Source organism: Simochromis diagramma, unplaced genomic scaffold, assembly GCF_900408965.1.
Source record: "Simochromis diagramma unplaced genomic scaffold, fSimDia1.1 OVJJ01000481.1, whole genome shotgun sequence".
Classification (NCBI taxonomy): Eukaryota; Metazoa; Chordata; class Actinopteri; order Cichliformes; family Cichlidae; genus Simochromis; species Simochromis diagramma.
The window spans coordinates 722,234-747,010 of NW_024386898.1; the positions used below are offsets into that span (position 1 = coordinate 722,234).

At 40.9% G+C, this 24,777-nt stretch overlaps 1 protein-coding gene and 1 long non-coding RNA gene across 2 annotated transcripts in view; one reads left to right on the plus strand and one right to left on the minus strand.

Moving 5' to 3' along the window:
* The window catches only part of LOC120735171, a 65,778-nt gene that overhangs the window by 16,266 nt on the left and 24,735 nt on the right, over positions 1 to 24,777 (plus strand). The gene's annotated exons all lie outside the window — the stretch shown is intronic.
* On the minus strand, positions 16,516 to 22,616 carry btbd3b (BTB (POZ) domain containing 3b). Its single transcript, XM_040034349.1, has 4 exons — positions 21,683 to 22,616; positions 20,698 to 20,788; positions 18,834 to 18,952; positions 16,516 to 18,150 (listed from the first exon to the last, which is right to left on the minus strand). Exons 1-4 carry the CDS (start codon positions 21,991 to 21,993, stop codon positions 17,118 to 17,120), a joined length of 1,554 nt encoding a protein of 517 aa, XP_039890283.1. The 5' UTR covers positions 21,994 to 22,616; the 3' UTR covers positions 16,516 to 17,117.

A 24,777-nucleotide genomic window follows, 5' to 3' on the forward strand; every position in this document is an offset into this window, starting at 1 on the left:
GTCACCAGATTAGACAAACGACCGTGCAATCTCTGGGCCAGCTAGACAACAACAACATCTATTTATAAGCTATAACATTATGCCAGCTACTGCTTACAGAGATTCTTTTTACATGCAGTGACTTCATTATGTGAAACTTTGGTCATGAACATTTACCATGGTAACAGAAAAGAAGGAAATCCATAAGAAGCCTGCTTTTGATTGCTGCTCCAAAAATAGTGCAGAATATTTTCTTCCTTGTTTTAAATGTTGCATCCGCTCACTTTTTAAAAAATATTTCTAAATAATTTTAGAATAAAAAAAACAAACAGTATTTGACATCAACTTATATATATTTTTTGAGCAAATTTGTGAGACAAAGACAAAAGGTCGAGCAAAGACAAAGCGTGTGACCACGTCTGTGCAAATGTCATCAATTTCTGTCAAAGCACTGAAAGATACAGTGGACTGCACCTCCTCATGTGCTACAGGGGACAGTGCTATAGATGTATTAAAAAAAGCAGACTGCTTATCTCACCTTCCTATCACCAATCACTAGGAAATTAATGTCACTAACTGAAACTAGCGCCCTTATTTGAGACGCCTACAGGGAGTGCAGAATTATTAGGCAAGTTGTATTTTTGAGGAATAATTTTATTATTGAACAACAACCATGTTCTCAATGAACCCAAAAAACTCATTAATATCAAAGCTGAATGTTTTTGGAAGTAGTTTTTAGTTTGTTTTTAGTTTTAGCTATTTTAGGGGGATATCTGTGTGTGCAGGTGACTATTACTGTGCATAATTATTAGGCAACTAAACAAAAAACAAATATATACCCATTTCAATTATTTATTTTTACCAGTGAAACCAATATAACATCTCCACATTCACAAATATACATTTCTGACATTCAAAAACAAAACAAAAACAAATCAGCGACCAATATAGCCACCTTTCTTTGCAAGGACACTCAAAAGCCTGCCATCCATGGATTCTGTCAGTGTTTTGATCTGTTCACCATCAACATTGCGTGCAGCAGCAACCACAGCCTCCCAGACACTGTTCAGAGAGGTGTACTGTTTTCCCTCCTTGTAAATCTCACATTTGATGATGGACCACAGGTTCTCAATGGGGTTCAGATCAGGTGAACAAGGAGGCCATGTCATTAGTTTTTCTTCTTTTATACCCTTTCTTGCCAGCCACGCTGTGGAGTACTTGGACGCGTGTGATGGAGCATTGTCCTGCATGAAAATCATGTTTTTCTTGAAGGATGCAGACTTCTTCCTGTACCACTGCTTGAAGAAGGTGTCTTCCAGAAACTGGCAGTAGGACTGGGAGTTGAGCTTGACTCCATCCTCAACCCGAAAAGGCCCCACAAGCTCATCTTTGATGATACCAGCCCAAACCAGTACTCCACCTCCACCTTGCTGGCGTCTGAGTCGGACTGGAGCTCTCTGCCCTTTACCAATCCAGCCACGGGCCCATCCATCTGGCCCATCAAGACTCACTCTCACTTCATCAGTCCATAAAACCTTAGAAAAACCAGTCTTGAGATATTTCTTGGCCCAGTCTTGACGTTTCAGCTTGTGTGTCTTGTTCAGTGGTGCTCGTCTTTCAGCCTTTCTTACCTTGGCCATGTCTCTGAGTATTGCACACCTTGTGCTTTTGGGCACTCCAGTGATGTTGCAGCTCTGAAATATGGCCAAACTGGTGGCAAGTGGCATCTTGGCAGCTGCACGCTTGACTTTTCTCAGTTCATGGGCAGTTATTTTGCGCCTTGGTTTTTCCACACGCTTCTTGCGACCCTGTTGACTATTTTGAATGAAACGCTTGATTGTTCGATGATCACGCTTCAGAAGCTTTGCAATTTTGAGACTGCTGCATCCCTCTGCAAGATATCTGTCTATTTTTGACTTTTCTGAGCCTGTCAAGTCCTTCTTTTGACCCATTTTGCCAAAGGAAAGGACGTTGCCTAATAATTATGCACACCTGATATAGGGTGTTGATGTCATTAGACCACACCCCTTCTCATTACAGAGATGCACATCACCTAATATGCTTAATTGGTAGTAGGCTTTCGAGCCTATACAGCTTGGAGTAAGACAACATGCATGAAGAGGATGATGTGGACAAAATACTCATTTGCCTAATAATTCTGCACTCCCTGTATATGCTATCTTGGACTACCCTCTGTTCCCTTCATTTTGAAAATGCACCAAATGCAGTAGACATTGATTAGTTTGAGATATCTTAATGCAACAATGCATGTGCTGTCCCAGTCCATATTACGTGGTCTGTCTATATGATTAGTATGCAGGTTTTAATTGCAGCTGACCTTGTGATTCTTTATAACATATGTAACTGTGAGAGTGCTGACGGTGCTCTTAACTATCTCATCAAACCCCATCTTTCCCCTGAACCTCTTCCCCTCCTCCTCAGTCAGGCCTTTATGTGAGCATCAATCCCTGTTCAACCATGTACATTGTGCCTAATTATTGCAGAGGCCAGCATGTGAAGCAGAAGCAGAGCCTTCACCATATGACTGTAACCCTGTCAGAGCAAGAAAAGGGAATAGGAGGAAATGGGCGGATAATTAGAAATTTGGTTCGTATTCCTTTTCCACTTTCACTCCTCTTCTTCTCACCCTGCTTCATCTGCATTTTTCAGAAGGCTTCTCCAATTACTGAGGCAGTACCCCCAACCATTTCTCCATCCGCCACCAGGGTGGAAAGTAGAAGGGTGTGTGACGAGATGAGAAAACGATGGGTTTCTGGGAACAGTGTGAGTTCAATTTAATGGATGAAATTAGCAATTCTATAGGATAAAGTAAACCTGCAGGAGAAGGATATCTATTATATACAACTTGCAGAGTTAGTAACAGAGTTGGAAGATATTTTATCCTTGATGGCTTGATGCTGTCTGGGAAACATCTTGAATGCACTGCACTTTAAGCGCAGCTAAGTGTTGCGTAGTGTTGTGTAAATGTAGATATACATTTATGCAGGTAATTCATTTGTATGTAGCACTCATTGACTATCTAATAAATGATTGGTTATCGGTATGGACAACAGTCATTAAATGGCAAAGCAGTAAGTTCAATTATATTCACTGAGTAGAAAGGTTTGAGTTTTCAAATACTCACCACCATATGTTTAGGGAGTAGATTACTACACAGGCAAGTAGACACACACACACACACACACACACACACACACACACACACACACACACACACACACACACACACACACACGTGGAACCACCCTCACGCCATGTCTCATTTCTCAATTTTGCAGAATCAGCTGTAGTAGAGCTGACATTATCATAGTGGTGAGAAGAGGATGGTGTAGAGGAAAATGTAGAGTCCTGGACAGTGTAGTGTAGTTTTCACACTTACTGGATTAAGTGCTAATAAAAAAAAAAAAAAAAACCCTCATGAATACCAGCTTTGAGCAGCAGTGGCTCAGAAGGTAGGAGGCCGTGTACCAATCAGGGAAAGTCTACGTGTCGAAGTATCCTTGGGCGAGATACTGAACCTCGAGTTGCCCCTGAGTGTGTGTGTGTGCCACTGTTAGACAAGGTGTGAAGGTAAAGAAAAAAGTGCTTGTATGAATGTGAGTGTGATTGGGTGACTGAAGATTGTAGAAAAAGGTGCTTGGAGTGGTCAGCCTCAGAGTAAAATCTTTATCATTTACTAGTTAAGCAGTGCTGCCACCTCTTTATGAATCAAGGAATTAACAAAGCTAACAATCGAAGTTTTGTTCATTTTTAAATAGAACGATTAAGGATGAAGGCACTACAGCAAAATACAACGTTTTTTTTTTTTTACAACATCTTCAATTCTTTCCCTCATTTCCCAGCCTTTAAGTCCAGCCTGGAAAGTCTGGATGTGCCTAAAAAGGGAATTAAAAAACTGTTTTAACAGCCAATTATTACATCTATTAGCCCTAGCTGTTTAAAGTGTCAGCTTGGATGGAAAATGGTTCTTTGATGGAAGAGTTAGGTGCACTAGGCTGAATGATAATAAAGAATTTGTGGCACTAAACATTATCTTACATTTTCACCTGTAACATTATTGTATGACTCCCCCCGCTCCAGATTCGTACATGTATCCGGTTCTTTTGCTCCAAATCTGGAGTCATTGTTTGGCCCTTTAGTTTGTGCCTTAAAATAACCTCTGTAGCTAATGTACTTCTTCCTCGTTGGGCAGTATCCCCCACTTCCTTGCTGTGCAGCTCATTTCCAGCAAAGATAAGGATTTACAGCATGAATTCACTGCTCTTTCAGTGGCTCCAGTATAAAATGAACAAGTGTGATCCCTCTAACCAGCTCTGCTTGCTACACATCCACAGATACCATATCATTTTATAAAATTTCAGTTTACCCCATGTTGACCATGATTTATACCTGAGAATCGCTACATATATCCCCTCTGCCACTCTGCATTCGAAAACAGAAACCAAAGAGAGGCAATGTTAATTATATGGATAACATTATAGAGGTTTCATTTCAGCCATGTAATGTTGCTGTCATTCCTGCTTCTCCCAGCCCAATGTATACCTCACTGGAGCAACATCCCCCAGATCCCAGGTGAGCAATCTCATTCTCACACAGCCATAAGTCGTGCAACGTCCTCAGAATATGAAATCAGGCACCGGGGATGGAAACAAAATTGCCACTAGCAGGGTATCCAAGGCAGTCCTGTTAAAAACATACTGTGGTCATGGGAGGAGTTAGTGTGGTTACAAGGTCATGGTGGGGAAAAACTCATTTACTCTGGGTAGTAAGGTTGACTTGGAATGAGCTGCAGGGTCAGGCTCACAGTGCCTACCTTTCAGCAGTGTGAGAGAAAGCATCTCCACTAAGACCTGAATATCATGGCATTACTAACTGCTAAATGGCCTCTGTGGTAGCAGTATGGATAATGCCCTTTTACAGATTTGAACCTAATAATTGAGCCAGACAGTGTGGCAATGCTTGGTGCTCTTATGTTAAAAATAATATGTTGCATTACAAGAATTAAAAGCTTAAAAAAATAAATGTCTAGCTCAACACACATTCAGTTTGTTTTTCACAACAATGTCTATCTACAAATGTGAAATAATAACACTTCTCATAATATTGATATAATCACCATGATGTTACCAATTTCTTTTTTGGATTTCTGTGATGGTTTATGGATTGTTATCTTCTGGCTGAAGGTATTTCCTGTTTTATTTTGTGATCTTTGGTCCTTGTCTGTTGCTGTCAGTTTCAGTCCTTTGGCGATTGTCCACTTGAGTTGTTTCAAGCCTTCTAGCGCTCTGTGTGTTCCCAACAGTTCCTTTTAGAGTTCCCACTGTTACTGTTGATGTGTTTCTGTTTGACCTTTTGGACTGTTTTACAGACTTTGACTTTGCCTGCTTCTCTTTTGAAATTGTTTGCCTTGCTGGCAGCTTTGTGGTTTTGACCTCTGCCTGTTTCCAAATAAAGGTTTGGATTTATTTTATTTAATTGAGGTTCCAAGTGTCAGGCATTTGGGTTGTTTCCCTTTGAGTTGTCACAGATACGTCACAAAGCTTCCATTTCAGCTTTATGATCACCATCATCTTGGTTTCTTGGAGCCAGAAGTGACCACATATGAGATTAGGGGCTGAAATAAAACATAATCATTTAGAAAGGTACAGCCACAGACTAAAGTGGTGCAGTTCACATGCACGGATAAATACGAATAAAACAAGCACTCCGAGAGTGCAAGCCTCTGCCAAGGCAGCTCACTCTCTGGGCAGTGTTTACTTTTAATAGTATTGTATTTTAAAAATATTCATTTTATTTTCTTTTTCTTTTTAAATGTACTTAAATAATCAAAGAAAGACAAATCTAAAATGTAAAAGTGAGATCAGAAGTCAAATTTGACATGATATTTGTACACAAATGTGATGTGTTAATGTTATCAATTGTTATCAATTGTTATCAATTCAAACAATAGTAGTAAGAAACATCGTTTTAAATACCTCTGTAGCATTATTATCACTTTGACCTTCAGATCAATCTATTAACCTTGAACAGGAGTCAGAGGTCAAATGTGACATGTTATACGACATAACCTTCATACGTTATATGTTGACAATACACATCACACTTTTGCCAATTCAACCTATAAATCAGCGGTCCCCAAACCCCGGGCGTCGGACCGGTACCGGTCCGTGAGTCGTTTGGCACCGGGCCGCGAGAGTTGAGGCTCAGGTGTGAAATGTGTGGTTTTCAGGGTTGTTATCGGTTTTCAGCGTTATTTTGTTATCGTTTTTATCATTTACTCGGTTTTCCTGGGTCTTTTCACGTGTGTTATGAATAAATTTTCTTTTTTTCGGTACCGGTACTAGTTTTATTTTGTTGTATTTATCCGCGACACCTTAAAGGCTGGTCCATGAAAATATTGTCGGGCATAAACCGGTCCATGGCGCAAAAAAGGTTGGAGACCGCTGTTATAAATCATTCAGTTGACCTTGAAGAGCTTGTTAGACATAAGACATATTTTAATGGATTGTTAACATTGACCCCACTCTACAGCTCAATATCAATATTCATTGAACGTTTTTTGAGTCATCATGTTTACAGACACATGCAAACACTAACAAAAATACTAGAAATTCACTCACCAGAGCTATACCCCAGACTTCTTGAGTTAGCTTTTAGCTTGGTTAACTGCACAGCAAGTCATCTTAACGATTAACTGCAACGAAAAAGTATGACTCTCCAAACCAGTTGACTTGAATTAGCTAAGGTGATGCCTAGCTATAACTATTGTTAACTGCAGTTAGCAACCTGTCAATAAATCCTCTTAAAACGACTTAACTTTAAGCCTTAATACAAATTAAACAGTTATGTTATACAAAAAAATACAAAATCCCTTCTGCTATTAAACATTCTCTCTGGAGACCAAAACAGGTTTTTTTTGTTGTTGCAGGTTTTAAGTCTGTTCTGATGGACATTTGGACATTTTAACATGGGGGTCTTTGAGGATTGACTTGCTTCTTTAGTTAACCTCAAGTGACCATTCAAGCGTTCAGCATTTCCACGCTGGCTTCTTTTTTCACCTCAAGAGGTGCAGACTGATACTTCATTGACCAAGGGACTGTCCTTTCTACTGTCTCACTAACTGAGCTACTCATGCATGCTGATACTCTCCACGCAGGACTGGATATCTCCTGCTACGCAGATCTGCTAAGAAATAGGAGAGAAATAAAATGCAAAGGTGAATAGAATGCAAAACCGTTGACCTTTGCAAAGGTTCATATGTATATATTTCATATATATTTGGTGGTTTAGAGCAACAAAAGGTTTAGGTGAATGTGGTAACATGTTAACAGTTATTGCCTGTTCACAAGTGATAAAATATAAAATAGCAGTTTCCTCAACTGTAAAACTACATTAAAAATGGAATCTAAGTCCTTAGAAGTGGGTAACCTCCAATATGCCACTATGTCAGAGCAGCGCCAGCATATGCAGTAAGAAAAAATAGTGAAAGCCACAGAGAGGGTTAGTTTTAGACAGTGCAAGAGATTAACAAAGCACCATATTAACCTTCAGGTGCATCTAATTGTTGGGAAATTGAATGCAGCTCTCAGTGAAGGGGGATCAATATATTGACCTGGCCCGGCTTACAACCTCTAATCCTGCAAATCTTCTTGAGGACCTGAAGTGGTGTATTGAATATCTTAGTGACTTGGATAGCATTGCCGAAACGCAATTTATATAATACATCTGCTGTTTCTGCGTTCGTTCCAACTGGTTCTCGGTGATTTTTCAAGTTCAGTCAACCTTTACCTCATCAGAATAGATTTAGCTGCAGTACTCAATGAGGCTGTGGCACAAAAACTTTGGACTTTATTTGCTGCTTGTCAAGACGATTGTGTCCAGGCCGTCTGAACTGTTCAGACCTTATCTGGATTACCTTTATCTAAATAGTAATTTTACACAGCTACAGCTACACATACAAAGCTTATGACCACAGTTGGTTCTGCAACAGAGAAAAAAAGAAACCCAATATGGCACAGAGAATCTGGAATATCTCATTTCTTAAAAGCTGTGCAAAGCCTGCACATATGCTCTACCTCTCATAACCATAATGGTTAGCATGAAAACAAACTGCCGCTTCTCTTTTTAGAAGCTGCAATGGTCCACTTGCTTCTCTTTTCCTACATTTTAAATGATAGAATTTTATTTCAAATTCCTGTTTGTTCACACACATTCGTATCTTTGCGCTCCTAAATCCTCTCATGGTTTGCAGGGTGACGCTTTCCCAAATCCTACTGTCTGTCCCTTCAATCACAGGTTAGCCCGCCACTTGTCATCTGCAGTCAGGCCTGTTATTGAGAGGCTTCCCTCAGGTTCGCTCTTTGTCTTTAGTGCCTCGATTAAATTAGAGTGACACCTGCATGCATCCTCAGCAGTAATGGTCCTTCTTTTCATCCCATCCCTTTTATCAACTTAATATACCTCTGATGAAATATTGCAAACCTACAGCCTCTTCTCTGTGCCTGACTAAACTCCGTGTGAGGCAGAAAGAAACAAGTCACTGGTTAATCAGGCTTTAATGATATAGCATGTTAAAAGGATGTATTCAAATAAGTATGAATAACATCAAGAAATAGTAGGCTGTCATCCTCACATATTGTATTCACCGGATGAATTACTTTTGAAATTACATGAGCACTCTAATCACATTAAACGTGTGGTTAGTGACTCATTCACATTGGTGGCGGTCGTGGGTGGTGATATTTTTAACCTGAGTAAGGCAATGGCAACAGAGTTTGATTCCATTCCCGAAAATAGACGAGTGTTCTGGGGTAATCTTCTTGTGGTGGTTTACAGTTACACTTATATATAATGAATTTTATACACCTTTGTTATGCAAAAGAGGCATGATGAAAAGGATTTCATCTTTGAGAAATGAAATTCCAGCTGCCCCTCCTCCTCGGTGTTGCTGGAGGTGCAGCACTGCACACTGGAGGAAAATCCCCTCCACTCCAATCTCTTGAGCTCTGACGTCTTTGGCCTTTTGATATTTCATGTTGCTTTTCTGTGCACTGGAGGGATAGATGGGAAGATGCTGAGGGGGGGAGATGTTCAGAGCTGGCAACCTTGCTTTAAAACCCATTTAGTGTAATGGAAAACTGAGAATACAGAAAATGTGTAAGAGAAGAAACTCCAGGATGCGCCTTTTCAATGCTCCCAATATTTTAAAAAGGGGGGAAAAAAGTACTTTATTAGTATTAATTGCTCACATTTTCCTTGTACCGATGCACATTTCTGGACTGTGCACATTTTTTTTCACCTTTATTCACAAATGCTAATTCTGAAATCGGCAATTCTATTTCAGCAGCAGATGCTGGCAGATGTTTTGTTCTTGCTCTGCTTGCTTTAGTGCTGCCTTGGGTGACAACACAAGAATTGATACTATGGTGGAACAAGATGCATTGCTGTTTGGTAGATATTACACATGACTGCATTGACTTTGTCTTGCCTTTGGGTGGTCAAGATCTTCTTCAGTACTGAGAATCCAAATAATTCATTCTGTTAGGTTGAAGCCATAAGCAGAAGCAAATCTACAAGTAGTAATTATACTGTATACAGTACTGTGAAAAACCTTTGAACCCTTATTTCTTTACATTTTGTTTCCAAACAGCCAGATTTTCTTATATTTTTTAAATGTCATGAGTAGTTCTCAAGGCTTTCTAAAGGTCTTTCAAAGTTCAGTCCGGTCCTTATTCCTGACCATTTTTAGAGAGATGCTTTGTATTAATGTTTGTTAACCCACTTAAGACTGACCTATGAATCACTGAAGCATCGCTGAAAAGGCCCCTAACTCAAGGGATGAGCAAGTGTTGTCTACGCATGACAGACAACTTAGCAAAGAACCAATTTTAAATTGTGTCTTTAGGCACTTTGGTACTAGCAGCCTGTCACAAAAACACATCATTTGTTGCCATTTCTCAAGTTGAATCTATGATAAATGCCAGTGATAACACAGTTTGACGGGCACAACAGTCATTTTGCAGTAATTTTAACCGTGATACTGTAAACCTGAGAGTTTGAAAAACGTTCATAACATAAATTTAGATCTCACTTTACTCCTTGCTTTATTTTCTTTCGTCCAACTTGTACTTTTTACTTGACAAGCATGACATCATCATGGGTTCAGCTGACATGCAGCTGAAGTGACATCTGCCCACAATCTGACAGTTACATATAGTATGTTCAGTCCTTTACAACCATGTGAAAAAGCATCTGTTCATCTGCTCTGTGCACATGTATGATTGCCTGCCAGCATACAGTAAACATGCATTACTCACATTCATGGGATGAACACTTCAAGTCAGGGTCTGATGCTCTTTAAATGTCTTTCCTGTGTAATTGCATTGTCTTTGTAGGTCCTACAGTATGAAGGCCTGCATTTATCAGAGCTGTCACCTGCCTTTCTTTTGTACAAAGCATAAATAACGCATTAAACTAAGGGTAGACAGCCAGGAGGAGAATACAAAACACATAGTCAAGGAGGAAAACTTCTACAAACAACACTCACATTCATCTCATGTCCTGTGATTATTTCCAGCAGCTCACACAGAGAAAAGCTTTGGTATCTCAAAGGGAAGTGAAAATAGGAGGAAGGTGAGGCACAGCAAAGCTTAAATTGAGGCCATTATTGAGGGCAGAGCGGGAATAGTTTCAAGTTTTACTCAAAAAAAAAAAAACATAGGCAGAGAAATACTTTTAGTTAGGTCAGATGTACGCTGATGGCAGATGCTCTAAATCTCTGGAATGATGTATAACACTGAATTTTCCCCATTACCTGCCATTCTGACAGACATCTGGTGAAGTGCAATAATTGAATATCGCTGTGCGTTTAATCCTTGCTGATATCATTTTTCATCTGACTTGACACAAAGAAATAACTTATGACAGCTTTGAAACGGGTTTTCTTCCTGACAATCGAGGCAGCTGCGACTAATGATCTGCGTTAACGCTAAGACGAGAAGCGATCCTTTGCTTCGCCAACGTCGGATTCATCACCGGCTTGACAATAAGGCTCGAATCGTGCAGCTGCGAGGATGTTCGTGTAGACACAATACGTAAATGTGGAGCAGCTGGGAATGCAGGTGTAATGCTCCCAATCCTCTCTTTGATTGGACGCTTCAAAGTTTCAAATGGATTGTATGACACCAGATTTTGAAATTAGACCATATTTGTCTATGTTATGCCTTTTTGAACTGCTAATCGCACAGATTTTTAGTCCCAGTCACTGGTGCTTCTTGCAGTAAGCAGGACATAAAGAAAGGGCAGAGGAGCAGGAGATAGAGCAGCGCTCCACTTCTTAAATTACGCCACAAAAGCAGGCTGTTAAGGCTAGGCTTCTCTATAGGCATTATTGTACTTTTTCCAATAATTCAGATGAAAATTGCCATTGTTGGAAAATGTTCGGTCACTTAAAGGTTGCATACTGAGAAAAACGGGCATTCAGTGGATATAATTCACTCCTGTAAAAGGATATTCAGGGATACAAAATGTATTCGAGCGATACTGTTAAATTGTGCTGACTCCCAGATGGTTTGATAGTTCTGATTTGTTTGACAAAAGAAATACCTTGTTGCCAGTATAATGTCTCTGTTGATTACCAGGCTTCCCACTGCCAGGTGATAAGATCCTGGAACAAGATAATCACCGAATATGAGAAATGGCAACGTTAAACTATTACCCTGACAATAACTGCAGAGAATATTTCTATTCATGTGTGTACAAATGCAAACCGTGAATGCAATCATTTAAAATCTGTCGCTTCACGATTTTCTGGGGAGTTTTTTGTTGTTTTTTTTGTGCATGCAGGAAATAATTAAACTGGAAATCCAGATTTCTTGTGTGACTTCTGAATGGATGCACATAAAGCTAGACTACTGTGCCACTCTGCACTCTTTCTCCATCTCTCCATTGCTCTCTCTCTGCCACGCATTAAAACACATTAGCCCTCCAACCCCCCCCCCATGCGGCGCACAGGAGACAGAGCGAGAGCATGTGTACAAATGAATCAGCGCTGTTTGTTGTACTGTTTCAGACTCGAGCCATTTCGAGTAGCTTATTTGAGAGAGCTGCAGATCATGTTTAGTAAGCTTACTCTCATTATATCAGACCCTGGGGAGAGGAGGGCCCTCTCACTCCATACTATCAAAGCCACGGAGCTGCCTTAGAGGACATGCTTCAGTGTGAATAGAGGCTCTAGAGTACACACAAAAAAGTAGCATGCTCAGCCCACATCACCTCTCTCGGTGGGAAGCTGCCAACATTCAAGGTTTTGATCAGGCTTACTGTAATGGCTGTGGGTGACAGGTATACGAAACCACAGTTGAGGGAATAAATAGATTGATTAGCATAATGCATCACCAACAAATTTAGCTTTCAGAGCCCGTGAAAGAACTACTTTCTTTTTTGGCCGACTGCAGCATTCACATACCTTCTGGGATCCTGTTTCATAGGAGAAACACAATTACATAAACAGGTATTTACCTCCGCGCCATTGGAAACTAATAAAATTTGCTTCCAGCGTGTCGCTGATACACTCGCCGCTGTTGTCTGTTATTTTTGCCTACTTTGAATAGGCTCTGTATCTCCCATTGTCCACTAAAAGCGCATTTCTACTCTTTTCAGCAATCATAATTAACTTGATACACATATAGCACTTACCTCCAGAAATCCAAGCTGTATTGATCCATCCGGAGCAGAGCAACATCCCTATAAACAGGCTAATCTAACATAAAACGTGGCCTCTCCACATCCTGGCCTGTTGAAGCGATTTAGCTCTGTCTGCTGGCAATGAATAAATAAATAGATAAATGAAACCCACTGGGGCCCTGCAGTGCATCCCAACCATGTGCGTCGGGAAGCAACAGCTAAGAAACAGGAGATTATTTGGCGAGATATCCCTTACACTTCTGCAGGTCTTCAGCACCACAGGGTTGCGAATGGCTACGAAGTGACAGCAACTATCATCAGTCAAACGTCTGCCTCGACCCGCATCCTCCATCTGAACTTCATGACTTTTTGCCATTCTGGCTTGTGATTAATTACGACTTTGGCTGCTTGCTGATAATCTATGTGATAATCACCAAGGGAATGACCACATTACTTGAATACTAGTCAGACCACGTTTGCTGCTTGCCTCTGTTGCCTCCTTTCCATTCCTCCTTGTTTGACTTCCTGCCAGTAGTTTGAGATTAGACCAGTAAGGGTAGTCGAGGGCTCAGATACCCTTATTTTATGTCAGGTTTACAAGCAGTTCGCTGTAACCTTTGCCAAATGCTCTCATTACACTTAGCGGGCAGCTTTTGCACCCAGAATCAGGCAGTATGTGGTGAAACATAACCTGCTCTTTGAACATTGTCTAACATACGGTTTAAGGGGACGTAGGGGAAAAGAGGATTTCCTGAGAGATTTGTTGAATTAAAAAACATATTTTTAAATCATTTTCTTTGATGAATTCTTTAAACCCACAGCTGTGTTTCCCTCCTCTCTTTGGCCATTATTAATTCATTGACATTTTGCTGGGATGGAAATTATCAGGATGTCGAGGATTGGATATGTGATTGCCTGCAGTGAACAGAGCAATGTTTGATGCGGTGCCACAACTCAATGTGCTTTCTCTCGCTATTTTCTTTCCTTCTCGTATTTTTGAATTGCTGTTTTTCTTTATTTTTGTCTTTTTTTCCCAGCGGCGTGGGTTCGGGAGGCTTTTCTTTCCTATATAGTTTCACACTACAAACTGCACTAACGTTCACAAAAGTCAATGAGGAGATCTTTTTGGTGAGGCATGTTAAGCGAGCGAAGAGTAAGAAAACAGCACCATCCCTCTTAAATGCTGCATGACCTTTTGGTTCGTTTCTCAGGCATATCTGCACTTGAAACAATCAATCTTAGAGAGCATTAAGAATGTTGATCAATGGTAATCCACAGTTCTCCCTCAAGTCAGACCGAATCTTTTCATCCTTAATTTGTACTGAACAGTAATTAAACCCCGGGAGGTTTTCCTGGGCAATATGTGCCCAGTCTGAGTCAATACCCACCAACCCCCGTTTTCCCTTTTTGCCTTCCCACGCTGAACCGTGTTTTTAAATTTTTGTTTTGAAAATTACAGTCAATGTTCTGCATTTATATTACTGTGTGTGTGTGTGTGTGTGTGTGTGTATGTATATATATATATATAGCAAGTTCTTATCCAGCATTGTTTTTTAGCAGTTTGCTTATTTGGATGAAAGTACTGAGTTGCTTATCAGTGATATGTTTCCCTCTATTGACAAAGTCATCCTAATTAGAGGCCTAACCATGCATTTTATTCTTGGCCAAGTAGGATTTAATTGCATTTCATTCTTATAATTAAAATGGGTTCCCATAGTAATTGTCACCTCCCATAAAATAAAAATATTGTTTTTATTAAACATAGCCTAAGCGCATAAGGAGTGCGTGATAGATTTATATCTTTGAGGGTTTTGAAATATATAGCGTGGAATTGTGAGTAATTAGAACCCCCGATTCAATTGCTGATTGAAGTCTTGTTATTGATCCAGTAGTCGTTTTTGGTAATGTGCGCCACGTAGAGCAGAGGTGTTCCCACCGCAGCTCTGGCAGTGAGCTGGTAGCCTCTGGCAGATCTCCTGCCATCTGAGCTGACTGTGAATAACTCCGAGAAAAAAGAAGAAGCAAATTGATGGGCTTGAGTAGCTGCTGTTCCAGGAGAACAAAGTGAGGAGAGGTCTCTCCAGTGATGTGGGGGTTTTGCTTTTGCATCGAAGGTGACACGAATTCAGTAATCCCTGCACTGGGGTTGTTTGTGTTATAAATGTTAATTAACATTCTGCGAAATCGAAAGTGTACTTGAATTGTCTTTTTCATCAGTCGATCTGTCACAGTTATAAAGTGTGTGTGTGTGTGTGTGTGTGTGTGTGTGTGTGTGTGTGTGTGTGTGTGTGTGTCGAAGGGAGGCCAGGAGTCCTGGCACATTTTAGTCCCCGACCTCTTTTAATACAATTAATGATTTTGCTTACAACATCAGTGCCACAGTCATGAAAAATTGCACTAAAGCACCAAGCAACCCCAACTGATTTAGCTCAATTAATCAAGAACCTTATGCTCATTGCCAGTGTCAAACCTAGACCCGGTATTATCGAGTGCCTTTGTAATCAAGTACCTGCCCTGAGTTCCCAGGAGGGATTATCATTTTGAACGCACAGCTCACAAAGATTTGCTTATATATATTCCACCAATGACTCTTGTTTGGGAGTTTTATAGCGTATCAGGCGATCGGAGAGAATTAAAAATCTGCCTTTACTTTATTGTTTTATCATCTATTAAATTTTTGGGTTCATCTCAGGAGACAGATGCTTCAAGATCAACTCTGGGTCAAGCAGCCAAGCTGTGAATGAAAAACTTTGGTGCTTTGAGATTGTTTTTCGATTTGTTTTCTATCTTTTGAATCATGAGATGTGATGGCCTTAAGGAGCCATTCTTTATAATGGCAGGCAAGATGGCATACAATATTGGCTAAGCTGTGAGGTGTAATATTGCGTGTTTAATCGGGAGACTGAGTTAGTTTGACAGACAGGATGTAAAAGTTGGATGAAGACAGGCATCATCAATCAACAGAGTTCTTCTTGGCATTGTAAATCACTGCAGTGCCGATGGGCATCATCTGTCGCCCCTCCTAATTTCAGGCAAAGTACGTAGCTTTATCACTTTTTACAGATGGGCTACACAGCCAGCACGCACCACTTCTTTTTGTTTATTTCCATCATCAACAACCATACACATTCGTCGGTCTCCCAGCACTGTAGCACGTAAACACAGGACATGAACACCAGTTTACCCGTCCACTGTCATCAGCAGGCGAATATTCAGTAGCACAGCAAATAAGAAAATCAAATCAAAACAAACTCCCTCGCTGGAGTAAAACAAAACAAATTCATTTACAAACCAACATCAGTGCAATTCTGTAGCATGTACAGTATGCTTCTGCAAATACTGATACTGTACGATCACATTGGGAGGGAGTGCTCAGCAGTTCAGAGTGCGCAGGGTTTTTAAGGGAAGTAAAAGTCCATAAACGGCTTCTAACACAGAATCAATGTTGATCTTTTTCACTGTAAACAAAACCAAGGCGCCAGAACAATTAGTAGTACACATCAGATGAAATGGAGCCGCTTTGCCCATGCTGTAAGTACTCCAGTGCAGACAGGTTTAGATAGAAAATCAAAGAAATCCCTTGGTCTACCATGTAGTAGTGAGTAGCCAGAAGTCCTAATTTTAACTGTAAAGATAATGGAACCTCAGTGGAGTGGGTGTAGGTGTAGAGCAACATGCTACAGAGGGGTTGTGTGGCTTATATCTAGTGCTCCCTAATCTAAGACCCCTTAAGCCCTCATTAAGTGCCCTGTTACTACAGTCAAAGAATCAATCAAGAGTCAGATTGAAACTTCTCAAATGGTTCGTACATACAACAGGAATCAGTAGTGCGTTTTTTTTTTTTTGTTGTTGTTGGTTTTTTTGATGGAATCGTGACTTGAAATTTGGTGTTGGTTTTGAATGTCACACAGCCACTTTCACTTCCTTTGTGATGCCGATGATGTCGTGACATGAAATGTTCATCATACAATGTAGAATGTGAAGTATTGCTGCTCTATATGTGCCTTCTATGCAAGCATAGAAATAATAAACATACTGTAGCGTATTCATTATATATGATTTCTTTGTGGGCAGCACTGGCCACAGTTGTGGAATTATATATACATTTCAGAATGTACAATATATTACTATCTACAGGCACATTTAGTGCAAGATGTCTGCTTTTTTGTTGTTTTTTGGGAGGTTAAGACCAGTTCATTGGTGTATTTGTGTAAATCCACATCTTGAAACATATACAATATATGGTCCTACTCAAGTGGACCACTTGCTAAATTCCAAAACACATAAGACCCTTTCACAGGTCTGAGATCTGATTTTTTTTCCTGCACAATAGTGACAAAAATAAATAACAGAAGGTGACACTATGCACAAAGTGATACATTTCCATTTTCAAAAGTGCACTGAGAATCAGCCAGAAGGTTAACCAGGTCTCGTCAAGCATAGAAGATAAGTTCTGGGATCTGCCCTCCTTGCACCCCAGTGCCGTTAGTGCTGTCTGACGAGCACTGGAATTGAAATGTTACTTTCCCGCACTGTACTTCTGTCATGCCTTCCTGTCCAAAGTAGCTCAACTCATTCCCGTCGAGAACCACGCTGGCGGTGTAGAAGGTATCTGGCTCGATCTGGACCGGATACTCAAACCACACCGGGAAAGTGTTGCTGGAACCGTCAGAGAAGTATTTGCTGAGGTTTTGTCCAAGCAGTACTCCTTGACGTTTCAGCTCAATCTTGGCGCTGTACTCTGCTGAGCCACAGCTAGATCCATACAGTCCAAACCCAGCAATGAAAACTCTTTTATCCACTGCAAACTGTATACTGTCACAGCGGCCCCGATAGCGCCACTGATTGCTTCGGTAGGCACAGGACTGGAATCTGTGGCAACGCTGGGGGGTGAGGCCCTTCCTAGGCTGACTGACAAACTGCATCTCTGGCTTCTTGGCAGCTGTATACCATAGGAAGATGTCATTGGTCTCATTAAGCGTCAGCACGCCCGACTGGGCTGCTCCATTGGCGAAATCATCCAGAGCCATCGTAGGGATACGTATCAGGTACATGGCCTTGCCCAAAACCTTACGCTTGTTGTCAGTCGACGAGGTGAGCTCTTGTCTCTGACACTCGGCCTCTGCCCAGCTAAGTGCAGCCTCAAATACCACTATCTCTTTAGCGTTGAGTGTTTCCCGCTGTAGGATACTCTCCAGGGTTTGGGCATCAATGTCGCAGAAGCCCTCTGAGCGTAACGCCAGCTCGGCCTGGGCATCAATCACTTCCCAGCAGCGCTGCGTCAGCTCTGGCTCCTCGAACAGGCAGCTCTGAGAGAGCAACACGCAGGCGTTCTTGGCACTCAGACTGGTCTCCAGGAAGTTGACACAGGCACGTGCCAGGTGAGGGACAATGTACTTCTTGGCAGCGTAAAGAGTGGCCAACACTGTGTCAGCACTCAGGTCAATTTCATCACAGTAAATGTACCTGTTGACATAAAATAGGAATTTCTCAGCAAACACCGGAGAAATGACAAGAAAACGGCACGGTGTAAATGTGTTTTCTATGATCGTTAATTTAGATGACATGATTCAAACAATAATGCATTTGAGGTTTATTTTTAGTTTCTTATGATTGAAAGTGATTGACATTGAAGTGCTGTAAGCAAAACTTTCCTGTATCTGTTCAAAAATATTTAAGAGAGGAATGAAACGAGATTCTCGCCAGATTAAAAAAAAAAAAAAAAAAATCGCTGCGCAAACTTATCAAACTGGCCAACATAATAGTATTCCTCCTACGTCTGTGTCTACCACCTATCACAGTTTGCCTGCAAGGACAGAGAAACAAAACTCAGAAATAAAAGTGATGAAAGGAAGGCAACGAGGAGGTAGAAAAAATATCCTGGGATTCAACAGGAAAATTTGAAAGTATAATGAAATGAACAAGTACAACAGACAGATATAGATTCTGTCCCTGAGATATATAAAGAACACTTCATCTCATTTGTCTGTCAAGGCTTACTTAACAGTTTTATCTGAGATTTGCCAGAGAAATAGATACAGATCAGTCTTATCAAATTATTCTTTTTTTTTACCCATGGACCCCTTGTTCAACTAAAGCACTACGAGGTCAACGGGCCCAGTCGAAGGAAGAATTTAGAGAATCCTTACTTCAGCATTGCCAGAAATGCTGCCGGTTCCACATCTGGTATGTGGATTTCATCCTTGTTCTCAGCAAGTTCACCATAAAACATGGCATGAAACACCGAGCTGCCCACAGCCAACACATACTGTTGAAAGAAGCAAAGAAAACAGAGTGACGGATGGGAAAAACCAAAATGAAAACAGTTTATCTGTGACTTCAGTGTAATTCATGTGACATGTACTAACATCTGGAAAATGGAGGAAGATTATTTGAAGTGGGGAATCTCAGTGCATTCACGTAACAACACAAATCCCTTTGTGCGTTGGCAAAATCGCACCTGTTGATTTTCTCAGCGCTGCTTAGACAATTACTGTGTCCCCTCAGGGCACGGATGCAATTTTCTAATGAAGAAGACTTGTATTTGCTTGTGACACTACTGAACCGAGTGCAGCAAAAGTTCAATTTCTGAAACTAATGAGTCATCTAAATGTATGATGAAATCACATGCAACTCAATATGACTGTGTGACTAATAGTTTATTAGACAATGCTATGAATTCTGTTATTAAACCTGAGTTTAAGGTCTCTGTGTTCATGCCTGTGTTGTGCATACGTGTGTGTGTGCGCGGCACAAGTGTGTGTAGGTGGATATGTGGGTGGTATAAAGAACACAGAATTTCTCCAAAGTGAACTGCATGCGCACTAGTCGAAAATAAACCTTGCAAATCTAAGGGTTTTTGGAAACAATGCCGTTGTTTTTGTGGCTGTTGTCATACTCTGAAATTCATGCTTATTTTCATTAAGCAAGGTCAGCTGAAAGACAGATGCTCTTTGATGTGCGTTTAGAGACAAGAATCCATACGCTACATATTGGAATAATATTGTTCTCACCTTGCGGCTCTTTATTTTTTTTAAAGATATCGACATAAATGACTGTTTCTACTTCCACCCTCCATCCCACTATGATAGAGCTGTTAACAAAAAGCAGATCATGAGGCATATTCAATCTCCTGCCTACTGGACACGATAAAGATTGTTGCACTGAGTGTCATATCTCGTTGCCATAATGCCTCAGCATAAAGCACAGTCGAGTCAGTGTCCTTCCATAACTGCGCTCTAAAGTGTACAAAGTGCATTGCAGCTACCATTCATGGATTACACATTTTGGTCCCATGTAAAGAACATTAAAAATGACCCGTGCAGAGCCATTCGGAGCCTGTTGATGTGGAAATTTGTGCGCTTACAAATTCATGCGACTGTTCTAATCACAATCAAACAGCAGAAATGACTTTTAAATGATTTATGTGCTAATCATAAAAAAATAATGAGGTCAGATGGTGGACTAAACAGTCTAGATGACAGCCATGGACTGGATGAACTGGGCCCTTCTCGGCTGTATTTACACTAGAAATTGCATTGTCATGTCAAACCTAAAGGAGTACAAAAGTTTGTGCAGGGTGCGAGGCGCGCACATGGACGTGCCTCACTCTGCGTCTGATCATTGTTACGGTGTGTTGTTGGGGGTGTTTGATTAAAAGTTGAGTAATTGCAGAGCATTTTCATGAAAAGCTGAGCTAAAGCGGAGACAAAGACGCTCCATCCTGCGCGAAACGACCGCTGAAGAGGATAGCCCTTCCTCCTTCGCTCACTCTGTGCCTCCATCCTTCAGCCTCATTTACATAAATAATTGAGGACTGTCTCGAAAAGACACATGGTGCGGAAGTGATGGTGGAGCACAAAAGGAATCAGTTTCATTATGGCTTGCAAAGAGGAAAGATGATTTTTTTTCAAGCTTGTATGATATGAGCAACAATGGGCCAGCCTGCGTGGCTGCTTGTTTGTTCATTTTCCAGCCTTTTAGTGCAACTTCACTTGATGCTAAAATTCTTACTCTGTGTCCCGGAAGTCGCTGGGTCCTTCCAGGCTGACCCACAACAAAGTGAACATCTGCCATCAGCTCATTGTTGAACATCACAGAATTTCTACAAAGGGAAAGAAAAAAAAGGAGGGAGCGGGAGGAGGGTACAAACAGAAAATTAGGTGATTTTAAGGCACATTAAGGATTTTCTTTCTGTTTAATTTAACCTTTTACCAAATAGGGATTGTAGCTTTTAGCAGAAATTAAACCAAATATCATACATCACATTTACTCTGATCTTTCCTGTTATTCTAAACACAAGTTTTATGAGTGTGCAAAGTGTGCCAGGTGCTTAAATTAAAATTTAAGTCTCGCACAGAGCAATGAAAGCTCATCATTTTTATCCTTATGTTCTTTTATTCATTCTTTCCACATAAAGACAGAGGGAGAAGATGATGAAGTCAGTGGAAAATCCCCACCGTGAAAGAATGGGACCAACAATAAAGCTGCGTTCATATATTATTGAGCAGTGGAACATGTCACAGGGGTGGGTAAACAGCCCCATGATGTTCTGGAGAGACAACAAAGCCGGGTCAGAAAACACACATTTTGCGCTGGACTGCTGGGATCCTTTACTGATAGGCCAAGGTAAATATTTTGCTTTTAGTACTCTGCCTGTTGTCCATTAAAAAAACGCACTCGCTGTGACTGTCCGCCCTCTGTTGTGTCAGAGCGGCAAAGTCTGCAGGAGGCAAAGAGGGTGTAAACAGAGTTCCCCTGTCAGATGGAGGGCAGGGCAGAGATATCACCCACCCCTGCTCAAACCTACATGCACTCACAAACACAGGCACCACCCGTCACGCCTACTACTTTAGTAGAAGTGTTTTGTTGTACATTTTTAATCGTAAGACGGGTGCAATTCAGTAAACCAATTAGACTTTATGGGACATTCTCAAATTTAATCGTCCAATTCATCTTTTTGATCTAAATGTTAATAAAACTTGCAGATTTTCCTTACCTCTCTCTTATAGTGGAGTAGAGTCCCTGCCAGTTACAGTTCTGAATTGTGTTGTTGTTGTTGAGGTTCTGCTGCTGGTACTGTTGCACTGTGGTGGTGGATGCCGGCTTTTTGGTGGGGAAAATATCCGCTGCCATCTTCTTCTTTTTCTTGCTCCTAAGTGTGATTATCTCATAACAGACTGGGGGCAGCTTGGAGCTGCCACTCGCATTCCCTTTCTTGGAGCTTTTACTTGACTTGCTTTTCACTGACTCAGGAAGCATTAAGAAGAAAGTCAGACATTTCATGTTCCTTCCCTTGGCATCGACCATGAGTGTGTTCAACTGCCGAGCAGTGAGTGTGCATGCAGAGAAAACATTCACCGGGAGCAGGCAGGTGCGATGGGGGAGCGAGGACAGCGGAGACTTGAGCTGCACTCAGCAGCGCAGCAGTCAAAGATCCTGTGCGAGGTTTGTATGACCTTTAGGGAACTAATAGAATAACTCCCTTCTCTCCTCTAAAGAGGCAGGTTCACACTGGTGATTGAAAGGCACTTTTCCTGTGTGAAGTTTGATCTGCTGACGGAGAGGCTCTTGTGGGTCCCATCCCTGTTAGTCCAGAGTGATGAGATCAGCTCTCTAAATCACTTCTTTTTCTCTCCTCTGCTCCCTCGCCTCTCTCACTCACTGCTTCGCTGAGGGTTGGCCTGACAGCTCCAGATTTAGTATAGCTGCAGTGGTCCTCAACAACGCTGTTTAATCAGTTCCTTTCATTTCGCGCTCTTACTCCGTCTGTGCTTTCCCTCCCCTCTCTGCTCTCTTTTCATGTGTGGATCTACTCGTTTTTCTCCAACACGGTCTCTTTTCCCCTTCCTCTCCTCCATGGAGCAAGAGTCCTCTGCAGGATGCTGTAGCCGTGGATGCCGTGTTGCTCCGCTCTGCTCAGCCTCTCATTCTGCTGACTACAGAGGTTGAATGAGAGAGTGCAGAGAGAGAGGAGGAGGAAGAGGAGGCGGAGGAGACCCCCCCCACTACCACCACCACTCCCCACCCTCTCTCAGCACAGTACATGGCTCTCTCCGGAGCTCAGCCAATGGCAACACACAGCATTCATGATTGGCTAATGCAGCCTATAGCAGCACATACTTGAATATGCAATAGTGAATGTCAATTAAACTCAATTAAAGTGACAGCCATGCCCCATAAGAATGATATATTTATCTCCGGCTTTACTGTCTGTGGTTCCTTTACATGAAGCAGCAGCATTGAGTCCAGTAAATGGAGACTATGTTATAATGCAAAAGGACAATGTAAAGTTACAGGGGCTTTTTAAGGGCAGGATTTGTCTAATTCTTGAGTGGTCTGACAATCACTCGTTATTTAAATGAGGTTTCCGTACATTTACACAAACAGTTGAATTTGAACTTCATTTTTCACCTGGGCTGCTTTGATGAGACTTCTTACCTCTGCAAAACCTTAGTAGACTTCAATCAGTAAAAGATTTACAGCATGCCCATTCATGCCAAAAACCTAGTTATACTCAGGATATTTTTGTTTGTAGAATTTGATCTTGTAACATGTTACAATGTGTAAATATCCCCAAAGCATTTAATATTTCAGTTTTAATTAATAGCTTTTTTTCTTTGCTTTTTAGTAAGAACAAAGATCTTTTCTTAGAGCCTTTTTTGTTTTGAAGTACTCAAAAGGCAAATATGTGCTTGCACTTAGGCTTCCTTGTTAGGTCATCTCTTCAGGAGAGTACATGAATCTCTGAACTCTCTACACAGTGTACAACATGATGCATATTTTTCCCTCTGCTGTTTTACTCTAGTTAGACCTGAGCACAGTGGGGATTCTGTTTAAACTGAAGGGAGGATTTAGCCGCTTGGCGGCGGTGGTGGTTTAAAATATTTCGCTGACATTCAGTATTATGCAAAAGTCTTAAGCCAACCATCATTTCTTCATGTTTTGCTTCCAAGGAGCCAGACTTTCTTATATTTAAGTGGTTTTGAGCAATAGTTCTCCAGGCTTTCCGAATGTCTTTCTTATGATTTTCTTTGGACGTTGGTTGGTTGTTCACTTTTTTTCAGTCCACTCCTGGTACTTGACCATTTTCAGAGAAATCTTTCTTTTGTTTGTTTAACCACTTAATACTGACCTATGAATCATTCAAGCATTAAAAAAAAGCACCTAACTCAAATGATGAACTAGTGCTGTGTCTAAGCAGAACAGACAACTTAGAAAGGATCCTATTCTAAATTGCACCTTTAGGGACTTATTTCCAGCAGCCTGTCACAAAAACACATAATTTCTTCTCATTTCTTTGGTTGAATCCATGAAAAATGCCAAAGACAACACAGTTTAAAAGAAATAAAAGATTGTTTTTGCAACAAAAAAGAGAACTATTAGCAGAAAACTTGGCATATCTTGGCACAGTGTGAAATGTGTTCTTAGAAAATCTGACAAAACTGGACTAGTGGAGAACAAAAGAAGAAATGGTAGTCCTAAAAACAACATCTATAGAGCCTGAAAATCACGTCCTTCCAGTAAAGACCTGACACAGGACATGAGACATCCAATGGAACATCATCAGAAATTATTTCATTGAAAGGGTAGCTGTCAAGAAGCCATCTTCAAAGAATAGTAAACAGTAGATGAATTAAAATGCATGACTCATATTTTTCCCTGCTTTTTTTGGTTTTGTTTAGTTAATCCTGAGCACAGTAGGGATTCTGTTTAAACGTCTGGGACGATTCAGTTGTTTGCCGGTGGTTTAAATGGCCTTGCAGACATATATTGTGTAGCGATCCGGCGTTTAATTTCCTTTATTTCATAGCATGTTGCTGTTGCCACTCCTGCTACTGTGTACACGTACATTTATAACAGTACTATTTTAGGCAGCGCTATCACAGCTATTAAATGCTGTTCATTGGTGTAAAATAACATATTATATTTGTAAGAGTGAGAATAAAACTGACAAAAAGAACAAGATAAGGTGAATAGATTTAATAGAGAAAGTCTTCCCTGAACCACTGTCACTGTATTGATTTTTCCATAAACCTTAATTAACTGTCTTAGTGTTTGTTGCGCTGAGGAGCATTAGCCCACTAAGTCCCC

Bases quoted from the DNA above. Each gene is read 5' to 3' on its own strand.
- btbd3b (XM_040034349.1), bottom strand. From the start codon at position 21,993: ATGGTCGATGCCAAGGGAAGGAACATGAAATGTCTGACTTTCTTCTTA. The intron at 18,953-20,697 runs GTAAGAATTTTA...TTCTTTCAACAG, and splicing joins AGCGACTTCCGGGACACAGA to TATGTGTTGGCTGTGGGCAG. The intron at 18,151-18,833 runs GTAAGGATTCTC...TTATGTCAACAG, and splicing joins GCATTTCTGGCAATGCTGAA to GTACATTTACTGTGATGAAA.